At 46.1% G+C, this 27785-nt stretch overlaps 1 protein-coding gene, 1 long non-coding RNA gene, 1 other non-coding gene and 1 pseudogene across 5 annotated transcripts in view; 3 read left to right on the forward strand and 1 right to left on the reverse strand.

Moving 5' to 3' along the window:
* The window catches only part of TEX14 (testis expressed 14, intercellular bridge forming factor), an 87768-nt gene that overhangs the window by 5030 nt on the left and 54953 nt on the right, over positions 1 to 27785 (forward strand). The window contains exons 1-9 of one of the 3 annotated variants that reach the window (XM_074388092.1): positions 9952 to 10282; positions 11522 to 11636; positions 14673 to 14838; positions 15874 to 16010; positions 20357 to 20438; positions 22299 to 22429; positions 23247 to 23360; positions 24684 to 24807; positions 27245 to 27423. In XM_074388092.1, coding sequence (XP_074244193.1) covers positions 11590 to 11636; positions 14673 to 14838; positions 15874 to 16010; positions 20357 to 20438; positions 22299 to 22429; positions 23247 to 23360; positions 24684 to 24807; positions 27245 to 27423 — 980 coding nt within the window. In that variant the 5' untranslated portion in view covers positions 9952 to 10282; positions 11522 to 11589. Of the gene's footprint in view, positions 1 to 9951; positions 10283 to 11521; positions 11637 to 14672; positions 14839 to 15873; positions 16011 to 20356; positions 20439 to 22298; positions 22430 to 23246; positions 23361 to 24683; positions 24808 to 24884; positions 27424 to 27785 lie in introns of those variants that run through there. The other 2 variants (XM_074388091.1, XM_074388093.1) reach the window with 2 other exon arrangements.
* On the reverse strand, positions 1926 to 9692 carry LOC141581782 (uncharacterized). The gene is made up of 3 exons (XR_012514513.1): positions 9603 to 9692; positions 2915 to 3086; positions 1926 to 2214 (listed from the first exon to the last, which is right to left on the reverse strand). It is a non-coding gene; the product is annotated as an uncharacterized LOC141581782 (long non-coding RNA).
* Positions 3446 to 3583, forward strand: LOC120366933 (small nucleolar RNA U3; annotated as a pseudogene).
* LOC120367100 (small nucleolar RNA U3) lies at positions 9977 to 10192 on the forward strand. The gene has a single exon (XR_005581584.1). It is a non-coding gene; the product is annotated as a small nucleolar RNA U3 (small nucleolar RNA).

The following is a 27785-nucleotide window of genomic DNA, read 5'->3' on the forward strand; positions in this document are numbered from 1 at the left end:
AGGTGTGATTAGATTTGCATTTCTAAATGGCTGCTCTGGCTGCAGGAGACTATGAGGTATGTGGCAGGAGGGAGAAAAGAGTGAATGACTTAGGTTACTTTTGTTTGTTTTTTCTTTTTGAGTCAGAGTCTTGCTCTATCACCCAGGCTGGAGTGCAGTAGTGCAGTCTTGGCTCACTGCATCCTCCACCTCCTGGGTTCAGCCTGATTCTCCTGCCTCAGCCTCCCTATTAGCTGGGATTACAGACATGTACCACCATACCTGGCTAATTTGTGTGTGTGTGTGTGTGTGTGTGTTTTTTAGTAGAGATGGGGTCTCACCATGTTGGCCAGGCTGATCTCAGACTCCTGACCTCAGGCGATCCACCCACCTTGGCCTCCCAGAATGCTGGGATTACAGTTGTAAGCCACTGTGTCCAGCCCTAGGTTACTTTTTTCCATTTGTGAGATAGGGTCTCACTAAGTTGCCCCAGGCTGGACTTGAACTCCTGGGTTTAAGTGATCCTCTCGCATAGGTGGAAGGATAGATTCATGTGCCACTACAGCTACAGGCTAGGTTTTTGTTTTCAGCAGTGGGATTGAAAGTGCCATTATTGCCTAAAAGAGGAATACATTTAGGAGGAAGCTGATGTAAGTCAGTTTGGATAGGCTGAATTTGAGGTACCTGTGATTCACCTAAATGCAATATCAAGTAGAAGCTGGCTATCTGAGCCAGAGGCTCAGAGGAGTGATCTGGACTGCACAGACATATTTTGAAGCCAAGGATAGGCAAGAGGAGAAAGCCGGGAAACCTGCTGACAGGTACCTCACTGTCTTATAGACAAGGCTAGTTTTGTTGCTGGGGGAGTAGAATAATAAGGAAGGGAAAACCAGGTGGTTCACAACAGGTCAGTAGCAGGGCTGAAGGGAAGGAACAATACATTCACTAATTCATAATTCATTAAGTTAGTCAGCATTTCCTGGGCATCTGCTGTGCCAGGCAATGTGTTGGAGATACAGAAATATGTAAGACATGTTCCTGCTTTTGAAGAGCTCACAGTTTAGTAAAGGGAAGTAAATGTATTTGCAGCAGAGTGAGCTATGTAGAGGCCCATACAAGGATGATGAGAGACACAAAAGACATAGTGGTCAGTGCTATTTGTGGAGGTGAAGGAAGGCTTCCAGAAGAGGTGACATGAACTAAGTCAGAATGTACTGGAGTGATGATCACACCCATGTGAAGTTAGAGAAACTGCTCAGAGGAGGCCAGAAAGATTGGAGGAATGGAGAATGGAAGACAGATATAGAAAGGCTCAGACAAGAGATAAGACCCTCAGATGAAAGTGACTGGATAGTACTTGATAAATTAAAAATATGCTGGGCGGGAGGCTGAGGCAGGAGAATGGCTTGAACCTGGGAGGCAGAAGTTGCAGTGAGCCCAGATCGTGCCATTGTATTCTGGCCTGGGGAACAAGAGCAAAACTCCATCCCCCCACCAAAAAAAAACCCACACATATATAGGTATATATATATATATAGGTATATATATATATATGTGTGTGTGTGTGTGTGTGTGTGTGTGTGTGTATGTGTGTGTGTGTGTGTGTGTGTGTGTGTGTATGGAACTGCTTTGAAACCAAAAGATAAGTCCCAGACCTGGCCAGATTACCCCACCACTGTCCCTTTTTCTGAAAAAAATTAAGTATGGAGCATTTGGCTGTCTCTAAAGAGAGCTGTCTGTGAGGAGATCCTATTAGGAGAGGTGATTGAATGAGATGACTGACTGCTAAGCATCTTTACAACCTGATGTTCATATTTGTGATGCTGCTATAATGCAATTCAAAGTGTGGTTGATTAGAACACTGTGCCATGCGAATGTCCATGTGATCCTGTGCTTCCTGGCATGAAATTTACAACAAGAAGTTAAGTGATTAAAACAGTTCCACATTATCATATCTGAGATGTGTTTATTGAGGAGAAATTGGGGCTAACTTTTCCTAAAGGAAACGGGTAGGCTTCCTCAGGGGTTTAGAAGTCAGGAAGATGAGTCATTCAGACTGAACTTTGAGAGATGATGTATTTAATGCTTCATTAGAGAAATGGATTTGATTGGAGTCTGGACCTTCTGAAGACCTCTTCAGCTTACCAGAAAGAACAGGGACTTGATTTAGCGCCAGACAGGCTTAGGTTCCAGCTGCGGTTCCTTCAGCAGTGTGACAGATGCTATACCCAGCATCTATGAAAAGAGAAAGAACTATTCTCCTTCAGTTGTTTAGATGATAAAATGAGATAATGGATTAAAACATCTATCACTTAGTAGTCACCCAGTAAGCCATCATGGTTATGATTATCATTATGTGGAGTTAGAAGTGTACAACAGGTCGGGTGAGGTGGATCATGCCTGTAATCCCAGCACTTTGGGAGGCAGAGGCGGGCAGATCACTTGAGGTCAGGAATTCGAGAACAGCCCGGCCAACATGGTGAAACCCTGTCTCTACTAAAAATACAAAATTAGCTACTGGAGAGGCTGAGGCAGGAGAACCGCTTGAATCCAGGAGGTGGAGATTGCAGTGAGCAGAGACCATGCCACTGTACTCCAGCCTGAGCAACAGTGAGATTCCGTCTCAAAAACTTGGCCTATCTCTATTTCTTCTTCTTTTTTTTAATTTTCATCCAGTAAGTCTTTTGGACTTTTTTTTTTTTCTCCCCAGACAGAGTCTCGCTCGGTCACCGAGGCTGGAGTTAAGTGGCACAGTCTCGGCTCACTGCAACCTCCACCTCCAGGGTTCAAGCCATTCTCCTCCTCAGGCTCCGGAGTAGCTGAGATTACAGGCGCCGGACACCACCATGCTCGGCTAATTTTTGTATTTTTTTTAGTAGAGACGGGGTTTTACCGTGTTGCCCAACAACCTCCTGACCCCAAGTGATTTGCCCACCTCGGCCTACCAAAGTGGTGGTGGGATTACAGGCGTGCGCCACCGCGCTCGGCCTGCACTCCTAGTGTGTGTGTTTCTTTCATCTCTCCGTCTGCTTCTTTTTCGAGGAAAAGGAAACCAGGTCTCTCCAAGTCAGCCGATCCCTGGTAGACAAGAGGACCTCCGCATTGACCTGCAACAAGAATAGCTTGACTTAGTGGTTAGTGGGTGGAGACTGGCTCTTGGGCGGAGTAATCGTGGCTGGCTTGAGATCAGGAGAGAGCCATGCCAGCAGAGAACGCAGAGTGTGGTTGGCTGCTGAGAAGCTGTATGTTAATAAAGCCTTTTGGCGCTTTGAAAAGTTTTTGGAAATTTACAAATGAAAGTCGTGTTTAGGACTTTTTTGTGTTTACCTGGATCAATTATTAGCTAATATTTAACGTATAATATATCTGAAAAGGGCAAATAACCTAACCAAAAATCAAACAAAATGCGCCATCATGTAAAGTGTGTGACCGCTGTAGACCAAGCAGAGGCAGCAGTCAGACCACCAAGCCTATACTTTCAGAGATTGTTTCTATAGTTTTCTACTATTGGAGTTTCTTTGAATGTGCAGAGCACTGAAAACCGCGGAGGTGCAGTGTTTTCTCTTGATCCTGCAGCCGCCTCTGTAAGGAGATCCTGTGAGGTTTATTGCCGAGTTTAAAATGAGGAAACTGAGTCCAATATGAGAAAATTAAATGCCAATTTATTTAGCTCTATGTCCCGGGGAAAGGGGGCCAGAGAAGTCAGCCCAGACTTTCTGGGGCTGGGGTTTTTATGGCTATGAGGAACGAGCAACAGCTGGGTGCCCTGATTCTCTGATTGGGTTCAGGGGAGAGGCATTGGGACGGGGTGGGCTGCTATTGGTTGTTGGGTTTTTGGGCGGGTTTCTCTAATGCAAAAGCTGGCCAAGGTTGCATCAACCAAGGCCTTCCAGGGGAGCCATGTGCAGAGCCAGGTGCCAGGAGCAGTGGCCAGTGCCAAGTGCAGAGGTGGGTGCCGGGTGCAGAGTCAGGTACCCAGTGCAGAGTGGGTGGGTGTGTCCGGCCTCCTGGCGACGCAACCGGCCTTATAGGCTCTGTGCCATGGAGCTTTACTGTAGCCGTTACTTGCCATTCTTTCTCTCTGGGAGAGTAAGGGTGAGGATGCATCTGAATAGTTTATTTGTTGGTTGAATGGCAGACAAAGCTTTTCAGACAATTCGTCATTCTAGTACTTTTGTGTTTACGTTAATTATTCCTTAAATTTTCCCTTTTCCTTTTTTTTTTTTTTTTTTGAGACGGAGTTTCGCTCTTGTTACCCAGGCTGGAGTGCAATGGCACGATCTCGGCTCACCGCAACCTCCGCCTCCTGGGTTCAGGCAATTCTCCTGCCTCAGCCTCCTGAGTAGCTGGGATTATAGGCACGCGCCACCATGCCCAGCTAATTTTTTGTATTTTTAGTAGAGATGGGGTTTCACCATGTTGACCAGGTTGGTCTCGATCTCTCGACCTTGTGATCCACCCGCCTCGGCCTCCCAAAGTGCTGGGATTACAGGCTTGAGCCACCGCGCCCGGCCCCTTTTCCTTTTTTGAGACGGAGCCTTTCTTTGTCGTCTAAGGCTGGAATGCAGTTGCCCAACTCGGCTCACTGCTACCTCCGTTTCCCAGGTTCAAGCGAATTTGCTGCCTTAGCTTTCCTGGTAGCTGGTACTATAGGCACCAGCCACCACGCCTGCTTAATTTCTAATTTCTGTATGTTTTAATAGAGACAGGGTTTCTCCATGTTGGTTAGGTTGGTCTGGAATTCCTGACCTCAAGTATTCCACCCACCTCGGCTTTCCAAAGTGCTGGGATTACAGGCTGAGTGAGCTACCGCATACGGCCAATTTTGTGTTGAGTTTTAATGAGGTGATTTGGTTGTCCAATAGCAGCCTGCATTTAGGTGTTGGGAATAGGATTTCTGTAGTGTTGCTCTCCACATAACGACAGTACCTGTCTGACCTACATTTCAAGCATTTGCCATGTTCTGCATTTTGAGCAATGGAATTGGAGCCTACATTCTGAGTTAATGTGCTTTTAATATTTTCTTGCCAGGTGTGGTGGCCCACATCTGTAATCCCATCACCTTAGGAGGTGGAGGTGGGAGGTTCACTTGAGGTCAGGAGTTTGAGACCAGCCTGGGCAATGTATCCATACCCTAGCTCTATAAAAAATATTTAAAAGTAGGCCAGCATGGTGGCGAGTGCCTGTAGTCCCAGCTACTCAAGAGGCTTCGGTGGGAGGATGGCTTGAGTTTCTCAGAGTTCAAGGCTGCAGTAAGCCCTGATGGCACCACTGCTCTGCAGCCTAGGCAACAGAATGAGATTCTGTCTGAAAAAAAAAAAGTTTTCTTCAACACTTAAAAGATTTTTTTAGTAATCTTTTTTCTTAATCACTTAAAGATCTTTAGTAAAATGCAATTTAAAGTTAGCCTTTTGGTGGTGTGCTGGTTTTCTTTCTTTCTTTTTTTGTGACAAAGTCTCTCTCACTCTGTCACCCAGGCTAGAGTGCAGTGGCCCAATCTCAGCTCACTGCAACCTCCACCTCCTGGGTTAAAGCTCAGTGCCACAGGTCTGCCCCCCAACTTCAGATGCCAGTCGAAAGCAATGTTGTAACCTATACTTCTTACAACTGACTATACATTGGGTGTTCCTAAAGCCCACTCCCCAGGTTTGATTAATTTGCTAGAGTGGCTCATAGAACTCAGGGAAACACTTTACTTATGTTTACCCATTTATTGTAAAAATATTAGAAAAGATACAGATGAACAGCCAGATGGAAGAGATGTCTAGAGCAAGGCATGTGGGAAAAGGCTTGGAAGTTACATGCCCTCCGTGGGTCACCCTCCAGGAACCTCTCCATGTTCAGCTATTCAGAAGCTTCCCAACTCAGTCCTTTTGGGTTTTTATGGAAACTTCATTATGTAGGCATGGTAGATTAAGTTACTGGCCATTGGTAATCAATTTAACCTTCAGCCCCTCTCCCATCTCCAAAGGTTGGGGGGCGGGGCTAAGAGTCCCAACCCTCTCATGCTTTGGTCTTTCCACTGACCAGCTGTCATCCTGATGCTATCTGGGTGGTCATAGCCGCTAGCCACAATCAGCACAAAAGCTACTCATCATTCCAGAGGTTCAAAGAGTTTTAGACGCTCTATGTCAAGAAACAGGCACAAAGACCAAATATATATGTATATTTATTTATTTTTTGAGACAGCGTCTTGCTCTGTCACCCAGGCTGGAACACAGTGGCACACTCGCTGCAACCTCCGCCCCCTGGCTTCAAGTGATTCTTGTGCCTCAGCCTCCCAAGTAGCTGGAATTACAGGTGCCCACCACCATGCCCAACTAATTTTTGTATTTTTAGTAGAGTTGGGGTTTCACCGTGTTGGCCAGGCTAGTCTGAAACTCCTGACCTCAAGTGATCCACCCACTTCTGCCTCCTACAGTGCTGGGATTACAGGCGTTGAGCCTCCGTGTCCAGCTCCAAATAAATATTTCACAATGTTACAGAGATAGTGGTATAGTGCATGGACTTTAGAACCAGACTGCTTTGTGACCTCTGGCAAATTGCTTGACCTCTCCCCATTTCTCCATCTACAAAACAGTGATGGGTTAGGTGACTGACCCATCTGGAGGCCCTGGGCTAATGAGGGTGGTATTAGGACTTCAATATTTGAATCCATGTCTTTTAACTTCTTTGGTCAGTCTTTGTACCATGTCATAGCTGCCTCTGGTTACTTCCTGTGGAACTGTTTTTAGTTACCTTTATGGCAGCCACAACATGTGTACATTGCTGGCCTAAAATAATTATTTGTTGAATGAGTAAGTGTTATTTTTTATTAGGAAATCTCCAAAGGGCGTATTTGTTTAAGTTGTAGGGACAGAGGTTTTCACCTATTTTTCTTTCCTGCCACCTGTATCCCCTCAAGATTGTTGCTCAGTGCCTCCCCTAAGTGTTTTCTGATCCCTAGAGAAGCCCTTGGAGGGCCAGGCACAGTGGCTTACACCTGTCATCCCAGCACTTTGGGAGGCCTAGGCAGGCAGGTCACTTGAGTTCAGAAGTTTGAGACCAGCCTGGTCAACATGGTGAAACCCTGTCTCTATTCAAAATATAAAAATTAGCTGGGCATGGTGGTGGGCGCCTGTAATCCCAGCTACGTGGGAGGCTGAGTTGCGTGCCATTAATCCCAGTTACTCAGGAAGCTGAGGCAGAAGAATCACTTGAAACTGGGAGGCAGAGGTTGCAGTGAGCCAAGGTCTTGCCACTGCACTCCAGCCTGGGCAACAGAGTGAGACTCTATCTTTAAAAAAAAAGAGAGAGAGAGAGAGAGAACCCCTTGAAGTCCTTAGTTGATTTAATTTTTTGCCTCCTTGACTGTAATTTCTTCCTTTCAATAACTATGAATAGTTTGAGATTTGATAAATTAGACTGTTACAGGTGTATAGATGACCCTTCTCTTGGGGTCATAGATGAATGATGGTTTATTACTCATAGCAATAGCAATAGCAAGAATATCAACATTTTTTCCTTTTAACTTTTTTTTTTTAGACAGAGTTTTGCTCTGTCAACCCAGGCTGGAGTGCAATGGTGCAATCTCAGCTCACTGCAACCTCCACCTCCTGGGTTCAAGCGATTCTCCTGCCTCAGCCTCCTGAGTAGCTGGGTTTACAGGCGCCCTCCACCATGCCCAGTTAATTTTTGTAGTTTTAATAGAGGCAGAGTTTTATCATGTTGGCCAGGCTGGTCTCGAACTCCTGACCTCAGGTGATCTACCTGTCTCAGCTTCCCAGAATGCTGGGATTACAGGCGTGAGCCACCGTGCCTGGTTGGAGATATTATTTTTATTATACTGGATGGTAAGCATGTATTCACTTTGCTCTGAATGTAGATACTATCTATCTTCCAAAGTTCACTATACAAATATCTTCAAAGAGGTGCCCTGAACAGGTTAGTGCCCTGCCCTCATGACATGCATAACTCTGAGAGATGCATGCAGAATTGTCCTTTTGCTGGTTCTCTGCTGTTCTTCTCTACTCTTAGTCTGGCTTGTGTTGGGCAGGTAAGTGAACAAGGCACTGAAGGTAGGGGAGATATATTTGTCAGTTCCTACTCTCTGGTGTAGGAGAGACAGTCTGGTAGAGGACACAGACATACTGCAAATATAACACAGCAAGCCCTGAGCAGTAAGACATGTGAACCCACTAGCACTGCTCTCACCAAGAATACTGTTTCTTCCTCTTTTTTTTTTTTTTTTTTTGAGACATGGTCTTACTCTGTTGCCCAGATTGGAGTGCAGTGGCATCATCTCAGCTTACTGTAATGACTGCCTCTCAGGTTCAATCCTGCCTCAGCTTCCCAAGTAGCTGGCATTACAGGCATGTGCCACCAAGCCTGGGTAATTTTTGTGTTTGTATTTTTAGTAGAGACAGGGTTTCACCATGTTGACCAGGCTGGTCTTGAACTCCTGGCCTCAGCCTCCCAAAGTGCTAAGATTACAGGCCTGAGCCCCCACACCCAGCCCAGTGTCTTCTTACTAGGTGTCTCAGGCTTTGATACTATTGACTGATCCTTTTTGAAACTCTTAACCTTCCTTGTCACTATGACCCATTTCTTCCAGGTTTTTCTCTAATCTCTTGCCTACTTTTTGGCTTTGCCTCCTTTTTTTTTTTTTTTTTTTTTTTTTTTTTGGGCAACAGAGTCTCACTCTGTTGCCCAGGCTGGAGTACAGTGGTACAATCTTGGCTCCCTGCAACATCCACCTTCCAGGTTGAAGCAATTCTGTCAGCCTCCGGAGTAGCACTATAGGTGTGCACCACCATGCCCAGCTAATTTTTGTGCTTTTAGTAGACAGGATTTCACCACGGTGGCCAGGCTGGGATTACAGGCATGAGCCACCATGTCCGGCCTTGAAAGTTAGACTTCTAATAAGGGTCTTGCAAGATTCGGTGTCTGGTATAATTTATTTCCTAGCATACAAGTCCCTCCCCCAGTTCCTCATTGGTTGTAACTATGAGGTTACAATCTTCCCGGATGTCACCTAAGTTTCAGTATCACCCTAATAAGGTTATACCCTGTCCCCTTCCTTAAGTTTCAGTTTCCCAATAATGTAACTTTTTCCCTTTTATGGGCTGACCCCTCCTCTACATTCTGTTTGCTTATTATGAACTTCTAGGTGCATGAGCTGTGTGGTTAGTTACATTTGCAGGCTGGCTGCCAGTACTTAGATTTATTATTCCTTGAAAATGGGCCATTTAAAATATTATCTCACATAAGTATATAGAGAAGTTTTGTCTCTACCTCAAGAAATGGGAAGCTACCGAAGCTTAAACCAGAGGAATGTATTGTCCTGCTTGGTTAAACACAGCAATGGCCGGGTGTGGTGGCTCATACCTGTAATCCCAACATTTTGGAAGGCTGATGTTGGAGGGTCGCTTGAGCCCAGGAGTTCAAGGCCAGACTGGGAGACAGAGCGAGACCCGGTCCCAAAAAATAAACACAGCAATGCCATGTAGAATAAAACCTCCCTGGTTTTGGGGGAAGAAATCTAAAATATTTAAAAATATTTACCTGTCTGGAATTTTGATCACAGGATAAAATTTGATAGGGTGTGCTATGCAGATATACTCTGGTTTTGAATTGTCACTTACGCTTTAGTTTTTCCTCAAGGGATTCCCGGCTTCGGATCTTCAGCCCCAACCGAGGTGTGTCCCTGACAGTTTCTGGCGCTCCGCGCGCTCTATAGTCGTCAGTGTTACGTGTAGCGAAAGTGGGGCAGGGTTAGGAAGTAACTGGCGAGTGATTGGCTGTTTTGCTATCATATGTTAATTAGCATGAGTGCCTAAGGTATCTTCGAAATTTTGAGCTTATTTTAAAGGCTTTGTCGAACCTTGGTAATAGAAAGATGGTTTTTAGAAAAACATATATCAGTATTCTCCGTAGATAATGGTGACTACAAAAAACTCATCATTAGCAAAATGTGTATGAGTTTCTTCCGCGTTGGGAAGGCAGAGCAACGAAAGCTAAGACTATACTTTCAGGGATCATTTCTATAGTATGTTACTAGAGAAGTTTCTCTGAACGTGTAGAGCACCGGAAACCACGAGGAGGAGGTACAGTGTCCTCTCCTGAGCGTGAGGTTGGCTTTTGATGTTGCGGTTTTGCAACTGTCATCTGCCGTTGATGATCGTTCTTCTCTTCCTTTGGGAGAGTTAGAGGGAGAGGACACAGTCTGAGTGGTTTCCGCTTTTATTTCTGTATTAAGGTTAGCTACAGTTGTGCTTATCAAGTAAGCAATTACTATGTGAAGTATTGGTGGGATGTTTGGAAAGTGAGTAATCTTTAGTTTTCAGCATTTAACGTGGTGCGGGTGTATCCTGCACCTAAGCGGTATTGTTCTGTTTTAGTCTTGAGTGGTTGGGGTTACAGGTGCATAGCGGCATTCTGCTGATTTTTGTAGATTTGGTAAACAGATGGTTTTGCCTACGTTGGTTAGGATGGTCTTAAGCTTTTGGTTTTACGTAATTCACCTGTCTTGGCTTTTGGTTTTACCTAATTCACCTGCCTTGGCTTTTTAAAGTTCTGGGGTTATAGGTGTGAGCCACAGCACTTGGCCAGATTTGGGGAGTTATGATTTTTATGTGTTATGGTGGTTTTTGGTGTTCTGGAGAATGAATTTCTTCTCGGTAGGAAAGGCGTGTTTCACATCTACTTACTCTTTTCTTTTCCTTCTACCTGGTTTTGGTTGTTATTTCTTTGGCTTTTTGTTTCCAGTTCCTTTTAATTATTCCCGGATTCATTGTTTGATTGTACTGGAAATTGGTCTGTTTTGTGTGTTTTGTTTTTCCCTTGTTGAATTAATCTTTATACTTTTTTTTTTTTTTTTTTTTTTTGAGACGGAGTTTCGCTCTTGTTACCCAGGCTGGAGTGCAATGGCGCGATCTCGGCTCACCGCAACCTCCGCCTCCTGGGTTCAGGCAATTCTCCTTCCTCAGCCTCCTGAGTAGCTGGGATTATAGGCACGCACCACCATGCCCAGCTAATTTTTTTTTTTTGTATTTTTAGTAGAGACTGGGTTTCACCATGTTAACCAGGTTGGTCTCGATCTCTTGACCTCGTGATCCACCCGCCTCGGCCTCCCAAAGTGCTGGGATTACAGGCTTGAGCCACCGCGCCTGGCTATACTTTATTTTTTAGGGGAGGATTTGTATTCCAGTGAGCTCTTCTTATGTTACAGCCTTTCTCCCAACAAACACAGTATCATTAGTCCCTCTCTATCCCTTCCCATGACTGAGAACATTTTAATCCATGTTATAATATACCAAAGTATGGTGAAATAAATGCTTCAATACAACTTTCTGTAAATATTTTTGATGAATAAACACAGGTTGCCTTCCAGTGTATCTATGTGCAACTAATGAAGGTCTTCTTTTTAAAATTTTTTTTTTAAGGCTCACAGCAATATATAAAAGTACACTATAAAGACATTTAATTCCCTCTCCTCTCCCTACCCAGTTCCATCTTAGGAAAATTACTGATATTTGCATTGATTCTGGTATTTTCTTTGCAGGAATTTGTGTTGATGCAGTCAACTCCTTGGGGCAAACACCACTTTTTGTTGCAGCATTATTGGGCCTTATGAAATTAGTTGATGTTCTGGTGGATTATGGATCAGATCCAAATCAGTAAGTACAATAAATTGGTGTCTAGAAAATAGGGGTTGTACTGTTAAAGATGAGTTGGGGTGTTTAGAAACTAATTTGAAAAATGTTAAAAGAGAAGAACCTTTGTTGATTTATATCAATGATGCATGGTTGTATACATATGTTGAAACATAATTTTAACTGCTAACAAAATTTTTCTAAGCAGTTATGCCGGACTCAATGAAATATGATTGAGATTAGTCATTAATATGTTACTTAGTCATTAATAGCACTGTTTGCATATTTCCACTCCAGATTGTAATTTGTATTATGTACTGTACTTGCTTAGGCAGTTTGACATCTCCACGACCAAGTTAGTTCTTCACCAATTAAATATATGTGGCATCATTTTGTGAGAAAGGGTGACTTCTGGGCTGGGTGTGGTGGCCCATGCCTGTAATCCCAACACTTTGGGAGGCCAAGGTGGACAGACTACTTGAGGTCAGGAGTTCGAGACTAGCCTGACCAACATAGTGAAACCCTGTCTCTACTAAAAATATGAAAAATTAGCCAGGTATGGTGGCGCATGCCTGTAATCCCAGCTACTTGGGAGGCTGAGACAGGAGAATCGCTTAAACCCAGGAGGTGGAGGTTGCAGTGAGCTGAGATGGTGCCATTGCACTCCAGCCTGGGCAACAAGAGTGATACTCTGTCTCAAAAATAAAAATAAAATAAAAAAAGAGTGACTTTTGCCTGACTCTTATTGCTGTAAAAGAATTGGAATTTAATTATTGGTCTAAATTTTAATATGTAAGAGCAACACAATGTAATGAATCAGTGACAGGCGAACAGTGACAGGGTCCTCAGAGCCCAAAATCATTGATGCTGCTTTGCGGGCATGCAGACGGTTAAATGATTTTGCTAGTACAGTTCGCATCCTAGAGGCTGTTAAGGACAAAGCAGGACCTCATAAGGAAATCTACCCCTATGTCATCCAGGAACCTAGGCTAACTTTAAATGAACTGGAAATCTCCACTCCGGAGGAACTGGGCCTTGACAAAGTGTAAACCCCATGGATGGGCTTTCCAAGGATTTATTGAGGATTTATTCATATTGCTACTTGAGTGTAAACAGTCACCTGGAAATACTGATGGTAACATATTACCTTATTTGATTAAGTTTTCCTTTATTGAGTACCAAGCCATGTAATGGTAACCTGTACTTTAGTAAAAGGGAAATGAGTTTGAACTAAAAAAAAAAAGAGAGAGAGAGAGAGACGGGGTCCTAGCTCAGCTCAGGCTGGAGTGCAGTGGCATGATCTCAGCTCACTACAGCCTCTGCCACCCGGGTTCAAGCAATTCTCCTGCCTCAGCCTCTGGAGCAGCTGGGATTACAAGTGTGCATCATCACACCTGGCTAATTTTTTATATTTTTAGTAGAGACAGTGTTTCCCCATGTTGGCCAGGCTGGTCTTGAACTCTTGACCTCTAGCGATCCATCTGCCTTGGCCTCCCAAAGTGCTGGGATTACAGGTGTGAGCCACTGCACTTGGCCAAACATCTCTTTCTGTAAAGCACTTTGGCTTTTCCTAGGGCCTGCCCAAACGCTAGCTTACTTCACACCTTCTTGACAGAGAAGGAAGGTGGGTGGTGGTTATTTTTTTTCAGTTCCCATTGAACAGAACCAGAAACTGGGGCTTTGCAACGGGGTTTCTCCATCTTGGTCAGGCTGGTCTTAACTCCCAACCTCAGGTAATCCACCCACCTCAGCCTCCCAAAGTGCTGGGATTATAGGCGTGAGCCATCCCAACCGGCCTTTTCTCCTTTTTTTTTGAGATATTCTTGCTCTGTTACCCAGGCTGGAGTGCAGTGGCACAATCTTGGCTCACTGCAATCTCCGCCTCCCAGGTGCATGCAATTCTCCTGCCTCAGTCTCCCAAGTAGCCGAGATTACAGGTGCCCACCACCATGCATGGCTAATTTTTGTATTTTTAGTAGAGTCGGGGTTTCACCATCTTGGCCAGGCTGGTCTCAAACTCCTGACCTCATGATCTGCCCACATTGGCCTTCCAAAATGCTGGGATTACAGGCGGGAGCCACTGCACCCGGCCTAATTTTTGTATTTTTAGTAGAGGCGGGGTTTTACCTTGTTGGCCAGGCTGGTTTCAAACTCCTGACCTCAGGTGATTCGCCCACCTCAGCCTCCCAAAGTGCTGGGATTACAGGCGTGAGCCACCACGCCTGGCCTACATATTTTCTTTTTTTTTTTTTTGAGACAGAGTTTCAAGCTTGTTACCCAGGCTGGAGTGCAATGGCGTGATCTCGGCTCATTGCAACCTCCGCCTCCTGGGTTCAAGCAATTCTCCTGCCTCAGCCTCCCGAGTAGCTGAGACTACAGGCACACGCCACCACCTTGCCCAGCTAATTTTTGTATTTTTAGTAGAGTTTCACTATGTTGCCCAGGATGGTCTTGATCTCTTGACCTCGTGATCCACCCGCCTCAGCCTCCCAAAGTGCTGGGATTATAGGCGTGGCCACTGCGCCCAGCCTATTTTCATTTAAGAATCTTATCTATTCTGATGTGCAGCCAGATTAGGAAACTATGAAAAAATAGCAGGGCACCAGGCGTGGTGGCTCACGCCTGTAAATCCATCACTTTGGTAGGCCAAGGCGAGTGGATCACCTGAGGTCAGGAGTTAGAGACCAGTCTGGCCAACGTGGTGAAATCCCATCCCTACTAAAATTACAAAAATTAGCTGGGCATGGTGGTGGGCACCTTTAGTTCCAGCTACTCGGGAGTCTGAGGCAGGGGGATCGCTTGTACCCGTGAGGTGGAGGTTGCAGTGAGCTGAGATCATGCCACTGTACTCCAGCCTGGGCGACAGAGCGAGACTCTGTCTCAAAAAAAAAGAAAAAAGAAAGAAAGAAAGGTCACAGACAGGGGCCTCACAAATTATGCTGTTATATCCCTCATTCCCCATTCTTGTAGAATGGGAGCCCTGTGTTGCACACTGAGCCTGGCTCTGTGGAATGCAGGAGCATTTCCATGGACACCCATTGTACCCATCTCCCTCCCCAGCCGCTGCTTTGACGGGAGCACTCCTGTCCATGCGGCAGCATTTTCAGGCAATCAGTGGATCCTCAGCAAACTGCTAGATGCAGGAGGTGACCTGCGACTTCACGATGAGAGGGGTCAAAACCCGCAGACTTGGGCCTTGACAGCAGGAAAGGAGCGTAGCACCCAGGTAAGGGTGGGCCCCACTCAGCATCCACGCCCAGTAGAAGAGCACTGGGCTGAGAGTCAGGCTCCCAGTTGTCAGCACAGAGCGTGCAGTGGCCTTGGCATTGGCACTATACTCTCAGGCCTACATCTAAGCAGGTTAGCCAGCTGTGAAACGTCCAGCAAGTCTAGTGAACCTTTCTAGTCATCCATTCTGTGGGAAGGGCAAACAGCTGTAATTTTGTCTGATCCATTTAATTAGCACTTACCATGACTCAGCTGTTTTCTAAATGTTTTTTATATATTAACTCGCTTAATCTTCACAACACATTCTCAGGTAAGTACTATTATTGTCCTTATTTTATAGGTGGGGAAACTGAGGCCCACTGGCATTAAGTAACTTGGCTTGGCAGGTGTGATTTTGTGTGACTGTGTGGGGGGTTGGGGGAAGGAGCCTCACTCTGTTGCCGTGGCTGGAGTGCAGTGATGTGATCTTGGCTCACTGCAACCTCTGCCTCCTGGGTTCATGTCATTCTCCTGCCTCAGGCTCCTGAGTAGCTGGGATTACAGGCTTCACCAACACTCCCAGCTAACTTGTATTTTTAGTAGAGATGGGGTTTCTCCATGTTGGCCAGGCTGGTCTTGAACTCCTGACTTGTGATCTGCCTACCTCGGCCTCCCAAAGTGCTGGGATTACAGGAGTGAGCCACCATGCCCAGCTGGTATGATGTGTTTTAATGAAGGAAAAATAACATAAATGTAAAACACAAAGGGCAGGTACAGTGCAGGCCCCAGCTATTGGGCATTGGACCAGCAATTTTATTTCTCTTTGCCTCAGTTTCCTCATCTGTTGAAGGAGGGAGTTGGAGGAAATTGTTGCCCCAAATTCTCTCCCTGAAAACATTCCAGAAATGTTTAGAAAATCACCCGGGCCCTTTCCTTTCAAGAGGTTTTTCTGTTGGGGGCTCACTGCTCCTCGGACCATTTATTTTTACATCCAAGCTTCCATTCCACTGAAAAGTGATGTGCCTGCATTGGGTGTCTCTGCGACATTTTGCAGATAGTGGAGTTCATGCAGCGCTGTGCCTCACACATGCAGGCCATCATCCAGGGCTTCTCTTACGACCTCCTAAAGAAGATAGACTCCCCGCAGCGGCTCGTCTACAGCCCGCCCTGGTTTGGGGGCCTTGGGCAGAGGTGAGTACTGCCTTGAGCAGAGTGGAATGTTCTCCGTCACTCAGCCTTCTTCTTGGGAGCCCTGCAGCATGGGCTACCTTGGTTCCTCCACATCAGTGCCCCGTGGCATCCAGCCCAGAGGGGCATGCTTGGAAAGAAAAGACTTGGCCTTGTTGAAGGAAGACCAGAGGATCACCTTTGGCCGTCTCTCTTCTCTCCCTGAGAAGGTGTGAGAGAAATGAGTGTGGGCTCTGGTGGGAACCACCCTGTGGTTAGCAGAAAGGTTACATCTTAGGTCAGCAGAAAACCCTTACTTAGCAAGGCACCTGGCTGGCTTTTTTTGTCATCTCCTGAACCATGGAAAGAGTGTTCCTTTATTACTAAGGTTGTAAAAGACCACAAGTGCTTAACTTACAGTTTCTTGGGCTATTTTCAGCTGATATAAGAGACTTGCTGACAGCTGGGTGGGCAGCCCCATCCCTCTCCCATCACAGCTGCAGGAGGTGGGCCCTATGCTTCCCTCCATACTCAGGGCTAAGCTTGGCAGGGAGAAGTCATTTTAACTCCTCTGGGGTTGGTTGATGTAGAGTTTGTATGTAGAGAATCCCTCTTGTTTTGCTTTTCCCTGACGGCATGTCTTTCTGTTAGCAGGGTAGCTGGGCTCACCACACTCTTGCAGGCTTCCTTTTCCTGTTATTCATGTACTTCGAGTCCTGGTTTTCCTCTGATGATCTGATGCTGCTGGCTTCTCAGGCGAGATGAGTTAGTGATTCCCAGTTACTCCTAACTGCTGTGCTGCCTGCCACTCTGGCCAGTTTCAGTTCTTTACTCTGCACCCAGAATGACCTTTTAAAAATGGAAATCAGGTGGCTGGGTGCAGTGGTTCACACCTGTAATCACTTTGGGAGGCTGAGGCAGGTAGATCACCTGAGATCGGGAGTTTGAGACCAGCCTGGCCAACATGGTGAAACTCCATCTCTACTAAAATTACAAAAATTAGCCAGGTGTGGTGGTGCGCACCTGTAATCCCAGCTACTCTAGAGGCTGAGGGAGAATCGCTTGAACCCTGGAGGCAGAGTTTGCAGTGAGCTGAGATTGCATCACTGCACTCCAGCCTGGGCGACAGAGCGAGACTCCATCTCCAAAAAAAACAAAAAACAAAAATTAGCTGAGTTTGGTTGTGCGCATCTCATAGTCCCAGCTACTCAGGAGGCTAAGCTGAGAGGATCGCTTGAACCCAGGAGGTGGAGGTTGCAGCAAGCTGAGATTGTGCAGCTGCACTCCAGACTGGGGGACAAAGTGAGATCCAATCTCAAAAAATAAAAATAAAATGATAAAACAATGGAAATCAGGTTGTACCACTCTGCTAAAACCCTTTAAGGACCTTCCCCATGGCTATTTGGATAAGCTCCGAAATCTCTTATCTGGCCTTGGAGGCCCTGCCTCATCCAAGCCCTCCCACCCCTCCCACTTCGTCCTGCCTCTACCCCTGGTGCTTGCATGGAGACCCCTCCTTCCGAGTTTAGTGAATTGTCACAGCTTGCAATTATTTTGTTGGTATACATTCTTTTCCAGTTTTCCAATTAAATTGTGAATTCCAAGAGGACAGGGACTGTGTCTGTCGTATTCATCACTACTAACCCTTAGCCGCTTGGTGCATGGTAGGGCTCTGTCCAAGGAGAGGAGGCTCATGAGTGAGCCTGAAAGGAAAACCCAAGTGTAAGGGTAGATGAGCTTTTACAATCTAAGTTACTCATCTAGATACAGCATCTAGTTTAGAATTAGAGGAAACATTCTTATGGCGTTAATGAAATGCTTAGATGGGAATACACTTCTTTCCCCCAACTTTTTTTTTTTTTTTGAGATGGAGTCTTACTCTGTTGCCCAGGCAGGAGTGCAGTAGTGCAATCTCAGCTCACTGCAACCTCTGTCTCCCAGGTTCAAGCAGTTCTCCAATTCTCCTGCCTCAGCCCCCTGAGTAGCTGGGATTATAGGCACCCACCACCACACCTGGCTAATTTTATACGTTTAATAGAGATGGGGTTTCACCATTGTTGGCCAGGCTGGTCTGGAATTCCTGACCTCAGGTGATCTGCCCACCTCCACCTCCAACAATGTTCAGATTACAGATGTGAACCACCGTGTCCGGCCCCCCTCCTCTTAATGTAAAAAAGTCACACAAATTCTTGAAATTAGAGTTAACCCTCTGAGATTTGTGAGTGGTGCCATGTCAGATAAGATTCCTCACACATGTGTGTTTGCACAGAGCTTGGACTGGGGAAAGAAGAAAAGCACTGAGTTGAGAACCGACGGTTGTAGATGACTGGAGTTAGTTTTTTTGTTTTTTTTTTTTGAGACTGAGTTTCGCTCTCGTTACCCAGGCTGGAGTGCAATTGCGATCTTGGCTCACCGCAACCTCCGCCTCCTGGGTTCAGGCAATTCTCCTGCCTCAGCCTCCTGAGTAGCTGGGATTACAGGCACGCACCACCATGCCCAGCTAATTTTTTGTATTTTTAGTAGAGACGGGGTTTCACCATGTTGACCAGGATGGTCTCAATCTCTTGACCTTGTGATCGACCCGTCTCGGCCTCCCAAAGTGCTGGGATTACAGGCTTGAGCCACCGCGCCCGGCCTGGAGTTAGTTTTTTCTTCGATCTACCCAGCTGAGTTTAGTTATATAGATGTGTGCTGAGAAATTTAGGTAAGAGAGCCAGAAATGTTGGTCTGAACTTCAGTTGTTGGCCAGGTCACTGTTGGAGAATACTCAGCTCTTTGGCTGAAATAGAACTCTCCCCTCCAAAGAGCCACATATGCCAACAGGCCCCAGAGTGGAAGGCAGGAGGCCTTGTCAGTGGTAACCCCCAGTTCTACTGCTGCTGGAGGCTGACACCCTCACTGTCAGCACAAGGTCCGTTCCTCTGGGTAGGAAATGGTCCACTGTCTCCTAGATCTGTTGAGGCCTAAGCACATAAGCCTTATTTTAAGAAGAGACTGATGATTTAGTGTAGAAAAGTGGCTTTTTTCTTATGATCCGTCTACTCAAGTGAGAGTGACCATAGAGCTTATTATCTTTTGGCTGTTTTACATGTGAAAGGGAAACTATCAATAATGGTGCTAAGACAGTAGGTGTCAATTGGGGTGCTCAGTTTATCTCAGTCTGAACTTCAAAGTCTTCTCAATAGCATAGTAGCTTATAGCAGGGATGGGACAGCCTGACACTGATGAGTTGCTGAGGAAATAGAGCAGAAGTAAAGTATTGACATCTGTTCGCCAATAGTGGCATGTGGGGCCTCACAGACCGATGTAGGCTGGCCCTGAATACGCACGGTCCTCCAGCTCCTGTGCTATTTGCCAAGAGAAGGAAAGTGTCTCTGTTGTCGGTAGGATGTTTTCCCTTTCAGTCTGAGCTGAAACTACTGATCTGGCAAGCCTTAACTGAGCACCTACTGTGTGGCACCATGAAGGTTCTGGGAGCCAAAGAAATAAGAGGCATCACCCCTTCTTCCAAGACTCCTTCAGTGAATGGGGGCCCTGATGTGCCGGTGGTGGTTTGCATGCGGAATATGGGAAGAACAGTAGCTGGCATGAGCAACATCAGAGTCACATCACTGCTGTGTTTTATGACCTCAGGCCAGCAGGTTTCCTGTTCCTGGGCTTCATTTTTGCCTATATAATGAAAAAATTGGACAAGATTTGCTTTATGATTATTTCCAACTCTGATCATCTGTATTTGGTATCTATTGCTACATAATGCTCAACCCCCAAACTTAGCAACCTCAAACAATAAACATTTTTATCTCACACAATTTCTGGGGGTCAGGAATTAGGGAATGGTTTAACAAGATTGTTCTGGCTCAGGGTTTCTAATGAAGTTGCAGTCAAGATGTCAGTTAGGGCTGTGTTAATCTGAAGGCTTGACTGAGGATAGACAATCCAGTTCCAAGACAGCTTGTTCACATGGCTAGGAAATTGATGATCAGCACTGAGCCTTTCCCTAGGGCTGCTTGAATGTCCTCATGTTATGGCAGCTGGCAGAGCAAATGATCCAAGAGAAATCAGGGCAGAAGCCCTGGTAGATTTAGCCTCAAAGTGACATACCATCACTGTTTTGTACTGTTAACAGTCAAAAATGAGTTAACAGGTCAGCCCTATCTGACCCGTGAGGGGCTACACGAGGTTATGCATACTGGTAAGTGAGAATCATAGAAGCCCTCTCAGAGGCTGGCTATTACATCATCTCTAGTTTTGTAACAAAAAGTCTAGCAGTAAAGACAAAATCAACTACACCTTCTGAAGGCTTGGTTCAGCATAAACTTCTGGATATGAGTGATTAATTCTGAGTTTTTTTCCCTCTTAAATATTTCTAGAAACCCTAATGGCTCTCCTAAGCGACTGCTTAAAGCTGGAGTCATTTCTGCTCAAAATATCTACAGCTTTGGTTTTGGGAAGGTAAGAGGTTGCCACTGACGGCCAGCATTTGCAGGACTAACTAGACAATCATCGGGCCCATCTCCCACCTTTGTCCAACTCCTTCCTTATCCTCATCAAAGTGTTCTTTTCTTTTTTGTCCCTGTTGAGGGAAAGGTATCTCCCAGTGTCCCTGTCCTTACTAACAAATTGTGAAAACCCCAGATAATTCCCTTGGATGACCCTGGGCTAGATTTGCATTTAGAAAATTATCTTTTAATTAATTTTTAGTTTTTAATTTTTATTTATTTTATTTTTATTTATTTATTTATTTTTTGAGACAGAGTCTTGCTCCGTTGCCCAGGCAGAGTGCAATGGCGCAATCTCAGCTCACTGCAACCTCTGCCTACTGGGTTCAGGCAATTCTTGTGCCTCAGCCTCCCGAGGAGCTGGGATCACAGGTGCCCACCACCACCTGTTACCTGTATTTTTAGTAGAGATGGGATTTCACCATGTTGCCCAGGTTGATCTCAAACTCCTGGACTCCAGTAATTCAACCACCTTGGCCTCTCAAAAGTACTGGGATTACAGGAGTGAGCCACCTCACCCAGTCCTACGCTCCATTCTGTTTGTTGTGTTGAGGCAGCCTGGAGGGGAGAGGGAGGAGGAATATCAGATTTGGCTGCACACAATCCTGGGTGCTATGGGGGGCCACAGTAGGCTTCTCTGTCCCAGCCATGGCACTTGAGGCATCTGACTTCTTTCTGTGAGCTTCAGTTTCTTCAGGGAAAAGAATAAAAAGGAAAGAATAATAGAATCTTGAAAGATTTTTAGAAAGATTAAAGATTAAAGGATTGTGGTGAGGGCTGGTGGCTCACACCTATAATCTTAGCACTTTGGGAGACCAAGGTGAGTGGATCACTTGAGCCCAGGAGTTTGAGACCAGCCAATGCGGCAAAAACCCGTTTCTATAAAAAACAAAAAAGGTTGGGTGCAGTGGCTCATGCCTGAAATCCAGTACTTTGAGAGGCTGCACAGATCACAGGGTCTGGAGTTCAAGACCAGCTGGGCCAACATGGTGAAACCCTGTCTCACTAAAAATACAAAAATTAGCTGGGCATGGTGGTGAGCGCCTTCCAGCTACTCGGAAGACTGAGGTGGAAGAATCGCTTGAACCCTTGAGGCGGAGGTTGCAGTGAGCCAAGATCGCGCTATTGCACTCCAGCCTGGGTGACTGAGTGAGACTCCGTCTAAAAAAACAAAAAGCAAAACAAAACAAAATAAAATTAGCCAGGTACAGTGGTGCATGCTTATATTCCCAGCTACTTGGGAGGCTGGGTTGGGAAGATTGCTTGAACCCAGGAGGTCAGGGCTGCAGTGAGCCAAGATTGTGCCATATGCTCCAGCTTGGGTGACAGAGTGAGACCCTGTCTTTTTTTTTTTTTTTTTTTTTGAGACAGTGTTTCGCTCTTGTTACCCAGGCTGGAGTGCAATGGCGCGATCTCGGCTCACTGCAACCTCCGCCTCCTGGGTTCAGGCAATTCTCCTGCCTCAGCCTCCTGAGTAGCTGGGATTACAGGCACGCGCCACCATGCCCAGCTAATTTTTTTTTGTATTTTTTAGTAGAGACGGGGTTTCACTATGTTGACCGGGATGGTCTCGATCTCTTGACCTCGTGATCCACCCGCCTCAGCCTCCCAAAGTGCTGGAATTACAGGCTTGAGCCACCGCGCCCGGCCGGAGACTCTGTCTTAAAAAAAAAAATGCCCAGTACATAGAAGTATTCAGAAAGTTGATAAAGAGCAGCTGTCATTCTTTTAGCTGGCTGTTAAGATTCTGGATGTATTCTGCTTCTGCTTTTCCTTCCTCTCCCCATAATTTGAGGCTATGCCTTGGTTTCAGTTTTATCTCACAGGGGTGACACAGATAGCCTATCTAGGATCTCTTCCGGTTATTGGAGAAAAGGAAGTGATTCAAGCTGATGATGAGCCTACCTTCTCTTTCTTCAGTGGCCCCTACATGGTCATGACCAAGTAAGTGGGGGCTGGCCAGTGGGAGGTCTGATTCAGTTTCAGAGGAAGAGTGGGCTGCATGTGACTTCCTTATGTGTGGGGAGTTTCTACTCAAACACAGGAAACACAAGAACACCTGTCTAAATCAGGATTTCTCAGTCAGGACACTATTACCATTTTAGGCCAGATGATCCTTTGTTGTTGGGAGCAGTCCTGTGCATTGTAGGATGTTAGAAGTCCCTGGTTTCTACCCACTAGTGTCAGTAGCAGTCCCTTAGAGCCCCCACAGCTGTGACAACCAAATTGTCTTACAGACATTGCCAAACGTCCTCTAGTGGGAGAACTGCTGCTCTGAAAGATTATTCATTACAATATTTTAATATCTCTGCTTGCTAAAGAATTAGAGGGCAGCTTGGTAGTGACTGTCTTGCCTCTGATTGAGGCCAAAGGTAATGAGTCCCCCTATAGAAACTGTCTTATTGCTGCTGTCTTTGCCCAAGTCATCACCATCCTTCACCTGGACTGGTCTCCTAACTGGCCTCCCATTGACTGGACCACCCCTCCCCTACTTATTCCCCACGCTGCTGGTACCATTCTGCCTCTGAATACAAACCTGATCAAGTCACTCCCTTGAATTCAGTGACTTCCCACCTCCTACACCTAAGTTCCCCAGGGTACTTCAGTACCTGGGGGTAGTGGGAGGGAGGACCCAGTAGTGCCCAGTGGTATTTCAGATTCTATGTAGAGACCATGTTTCTGGTCCTTGCTTAGGAAAACTCATTCACTGAAGAAGTGGCTGCTTAATCCTTTCTGTTGAAACTCTTTCCTGTCTTTGTAGCCTGGTGTGGAACGGGAACAGGGTCACAGTGAAAGAGCTGAATCTTCCTACCCACCCACACTGCAGCAAGCTGCGGCTGGCTGACTTGTTAATTGCTGAGCAGGAACACAGCAGGTGAGAAGGAGACCTAAGGGCCAGGCCCCTTATAGGTCCACGTCTCTCTATAGACCCAGGTTCTGGGCTGTTTATCTCTGTGCCTAGGATGGGGAGCTCCAGCCCCTCTTAATCTCAGCATTTCCTGACTGTTGAAATTGATCGACTTGACTTCCAAGGGCTGCCAGGAAAGAGGAAGAGAAGTTAATGAGTAGCCTGAGCAGTGGGGACAGTGGTGGTTAGGGGCTCTGTCTGTCAGCTGCCCTGCCATGTCTCTGAATGCTGCAGCCTCCATTCAGGCCCCTCTGGTTCTCCTGCTACAACTTCTGATTCCCACCCATTTTAGGCCCAGTGCCCATCAGAAAGGCATGTGGCTATCCTGTTTTTGTAGAGCATGGCTTGCATGAGATCCCGATGTCTGAGGATATATATCTGCCATTGAGGACATGCTCATGGATCTCTGGACCTTAGGGTTCCTGTGGCTCCAGAGTTAGGTCCTTCTGCTCTTGCTAGGACAGGCTCTTGATTTATTGATTCAGTGGACCCAGGCTTATTAAGGTGTCTCCTGAGAAGAATCCTCAACTCCTGCAGGAGGCATCTAGAGAGGCTACATCCTTCCTTTTGTGGAAGTCGGCTTGAAGGGACCAAAGAAAGCTGGAAGAACTCCAGCCTGGGCAATATAGACTTTTGACATGAGACTGAGTCAGGCATGCGACCTTGGGTGGTGAATTCCTGACATATTTCCTTTTTGGGGGGTGGGGACCAACTCTTGCTCCGGAGTGCAGTGGCGGGATCTGGGCTCACTGCAACCTCCACTTCCTGGTCCTCAGCTTCCTGAGTAGCTGGGACTACTGATGTGTGCCACTACACCTGGCTAACTTTTGTATTTTCAGTAGAGATGGGGTTTCACCATCTTTGCCAGGCTGGTCTTGAACTCCTGATCTCGAGTGATTTGCCTGCCTTGGCCTCCCAAAATATTTTGATTACAGGCGTGAGCGACTGCACCAGGTCCTGCGTTTCCTTGATGTTGGTCTCCTCATCTCTAAAATGAGTGTAATGATACATTTCTTACAGGTGGTTGGTAGGATCTGAGATGATGTATGCAAACGAAGTATACAGGAGCTCTTAGCCACATTGTCATTGTTATCATTGATGGCTCTAAGCTCTCAGGTTCTCATCAGTGAGGGCCACATATTCCAAGAGAAACCCTCACCCTATCCTGTTTACTTAGAAAGGATTGTATACGAATGGCATTTGTTTAGAATGTGTTCAAAAGGCTTACCTCTATTTTTTCATTATGTCTGCCTCTCCCGTGTCCTATCTAAAGCTTCTTTTCTTTTGCAGCAAACTGCGGCACCCCTACCTGCTGCAGTTGATGGCTGTGTGTCTGCCCCAGGACCTGAAGAAAACCCGCCTTGTGTACGAGCGCATCGCTATCGGCACATTGTTCAGTGTTCTTCATGAACGAGTAAACCGCTGTTTCCGTGGATGTTCCACTGCTGCTCTCCCAGTTTCTTCCCTCCCCACCCTCTCGGCTCAGCTGTGGTGATCCTATTTTTGCATGCATGGAAGATAAATATCTTTTTTCTTTTTTTGAGACAATTTAGCTCTTGTTGCCCAGGCTGGAGTGCAATGGTGCCATTTTGGCTCACCACAACCTCCGCCTCCCCGATTCAAGGGATTCTCCTGCTTCAGCCTCCTGAGTAGCTGGGACTATAGGCATATGCCACCATGCCGTTCTAATTTTGTATTTTTAGTAAAGACAGGGTTTCACCATGTTGGTCAGGCTGGTCTTGAACTCTTGACCTTGTGATCTGCCCACCTTGGCCTCCCAAATTGCTGGGATTACAGGTGTGAGCTACTGCACCTGGTGAAGATAAATATCTTTATTCTTTTGCTTTATAGGGGCTGTATAATGTACTGTTTAAAGCTGATAAGCACATGGTCAAAACTAGTATGGTTTTATTATTATCAGTGTGCTTTTTTTTGTTATTGTTGTTTCTTTAACCTCAAAGCTGTCCTTGTTCATTCCTCCTTTTTTATATGTATATGTATATGTGAGACAGAGTTCCTCTGTTGCCCAGGCTGGAGTTCAGTGGCACGATCTTGGCTCACTGCAACCTCCATTTCCTGGTTTCAAGTGATTCTTCTACCTCAGTCTCCAGAGTAGCTGGGATTATAGGCACCTGCCACCATGCCTGGCTAATTTTTTTTTGTTTTTAGTAGAGACAGGGTTTCACCATGTTTGCCAGGCTGGTCTTGAACTCTTGACCTCAAGTGATCTGCCCACTTTGGTCTCTCAAAGTGCTGGGATTACAGATGTGAGCCACTGCACCTAGCCTGTTCTACTTTTTTTTTTTTGGAGACAGGGTCTTGCTCTATTGCCCAGGCTGGAGTACAGTAGTGAGATCATAGTTCACTGTAACCTTGAACTTACGGACTGAAATCAATCTCCCAGGTAGCTGGAACTACAGGTGCATGCCATCATGCCCAGCTAATTTTTTTTTTTTTTTGAGACAGACTTTCTTTCTGTCCTCCAGGCTGGAGTACAATGGCATGATCTTGGCTCACTGCAACCTCTGCCTCCCTGGTTCAAGCGATGCTCCTACCTCAGCCTCCCAAGTAGCTGGGATTATAGGTGTCTGCCACCACACCAGTCTATTTTTTGTATTTTTAGTAGAGATGGGGTTTCACCATGTTGGCCAGGTTTGTCTTGAACTGATCTCAGGTGATCTACCTGCCTCGGCCTCCTAAAGTGCTGGGATTACAGGCATGAGCCACTGCGTCCAGCCCCTACCCAGCTGATTGTTTAATTTTTAGTAGAATCATGTTCCTGCTGTGTTGCCCAGGCTGGTCTTGAACTTCTGGTTTCAAGCGATCATCCTGCGTTGGCTTCCTAAAGTGTAGGGATTATTGGTCCAAGCCACTGTGACCAGCCTAGTCCTGCTTCTTTATAAGACATCTAAGAGTGCAACAGACCCACAAAACATAGACACCTTTTGACTAAGTATAATGCAGCAGCTACTGGCTTTATTTTCCTACATTTTCACTTGTGCTCCATCCCAGTTGTTTCTGTAGAGGCCTTTATCACTCCCCTGTCACCTCTGAAGTTTCTTTGGGGTTAGGAGAATCTTTCCTGGCTTATATAGAGTCCTTGGGATGGGTGCTTTGGGCTGAGATGTAGGTTTAGAGAAATCTTGGAGTATTTGGGTTTTTTTCCTCTATGACTTTGTTCTAAAGACCCTGGATAGAAGTGAGGAGAGCCCCTCTAAGAAGGGTCCTTCTCCCAAATGGCTTGCCCTTTCTTCTGCCTCAGGACCTCCTATTCTGTTTTTCCTATTTTTCCCCCTTGAGTGAGGGTATTACTCTAAAGAGCATTTCTCTGGGGGATAGACTCATGAAGATTTTAGTCAGCCAGGTGCGTTAATGTTAGTAAGTTTCTGTCCCTTTAGGGTACACTTTCTGGCTTGTCTGACTGGGTTAGGGACTGGATTGGTTATCTGCATCCTGCAAGTCCTTTGAGCTTCCAGGTTCTCCCCAGCAGCTTGAGCTTGAACATGGAGGGGACAGGGCAGGTTTACTGGTGTGGGGGACCTCCCCTGGCAGTTTTCCCTAGGCCAATCCTGAATGCACATACCAGACTTTGAGAAGTTTCTTTTCATTTTTTTGTGGTATGAAGCGGCTCAGCTGAGGGGAAGGAATTCAACTTTGGGTTCAGGGGGCTTGAGTCATTGGGATGTCAGGCCATTCAGTAGCCTCACTGACCGTTAGGTTCTGAATCTGTAAAATGGGGATCCTTGGTAACCATGAGGATCATATGGAAAGACTTTGGAAATCACAAAACGTTCCATAGTGTCAGGGCCTCAGTCCTTTTTTTTCCTTGGCATTTTATCTCTTGCTTGCAGCGGTCCCAGTTCCCAGTGCTGCACATGGAGGTGATTGTGCATCTGCTGCTCCAGATCTCTGATGCCCTGCGATACCTGCATTTCCGGGGGTTTATCCACCGCTCCCTCAGCTCCTATGCTATCCATATCATCTCCCCAGGTGAAGCAAGGCTGACCAACCTGGAGTACATGATGGAAAGGTAGGCACAACATGGAGCAGGACTTTCTCCTGAAGGTGATCTCCCTTAGGGACCTCTCCCGTAGACATAGAATCTGATCTGGAGGGACTCCTCATTGGTGAGCTGAACCTGTCCATCAGTGGCTCAATCTGTTCCAAATGCCTTATCCCGTCTGCCAAGGCTAGAGGAATTTGGAGATATTTATTTATTTATAATTTTTTTATGAGACGGAGTCTTGCTCTGTTGTCAGGCGGAAATGCAGTGGCATGATCTCAGCTCACTGCAACCTCAGCTTCCCAGGTTCAAGTGATTCTCCTGCCTCAGCCTCCTGAGTAGCTGGGATTTTGGCATGTGACACCATGCCAAGCTAATTTTTGTATTTT

Source organism: Saimiri boliviensis, chromosome 17 (genome assembly GCF_048565385.1).
Source record: "Saimiri boliviensis isolate mSaiBol1 chromosome 17, mSaiBol1.pri, whole genome shotgun sequence".
Taxonomy (NCBI): domain Eukaryota; kingdom Metazoa; phylum Chordata; class Mammalia; order Primates; family Cebidae; genus Saimiri; species Saimiri boliviensis.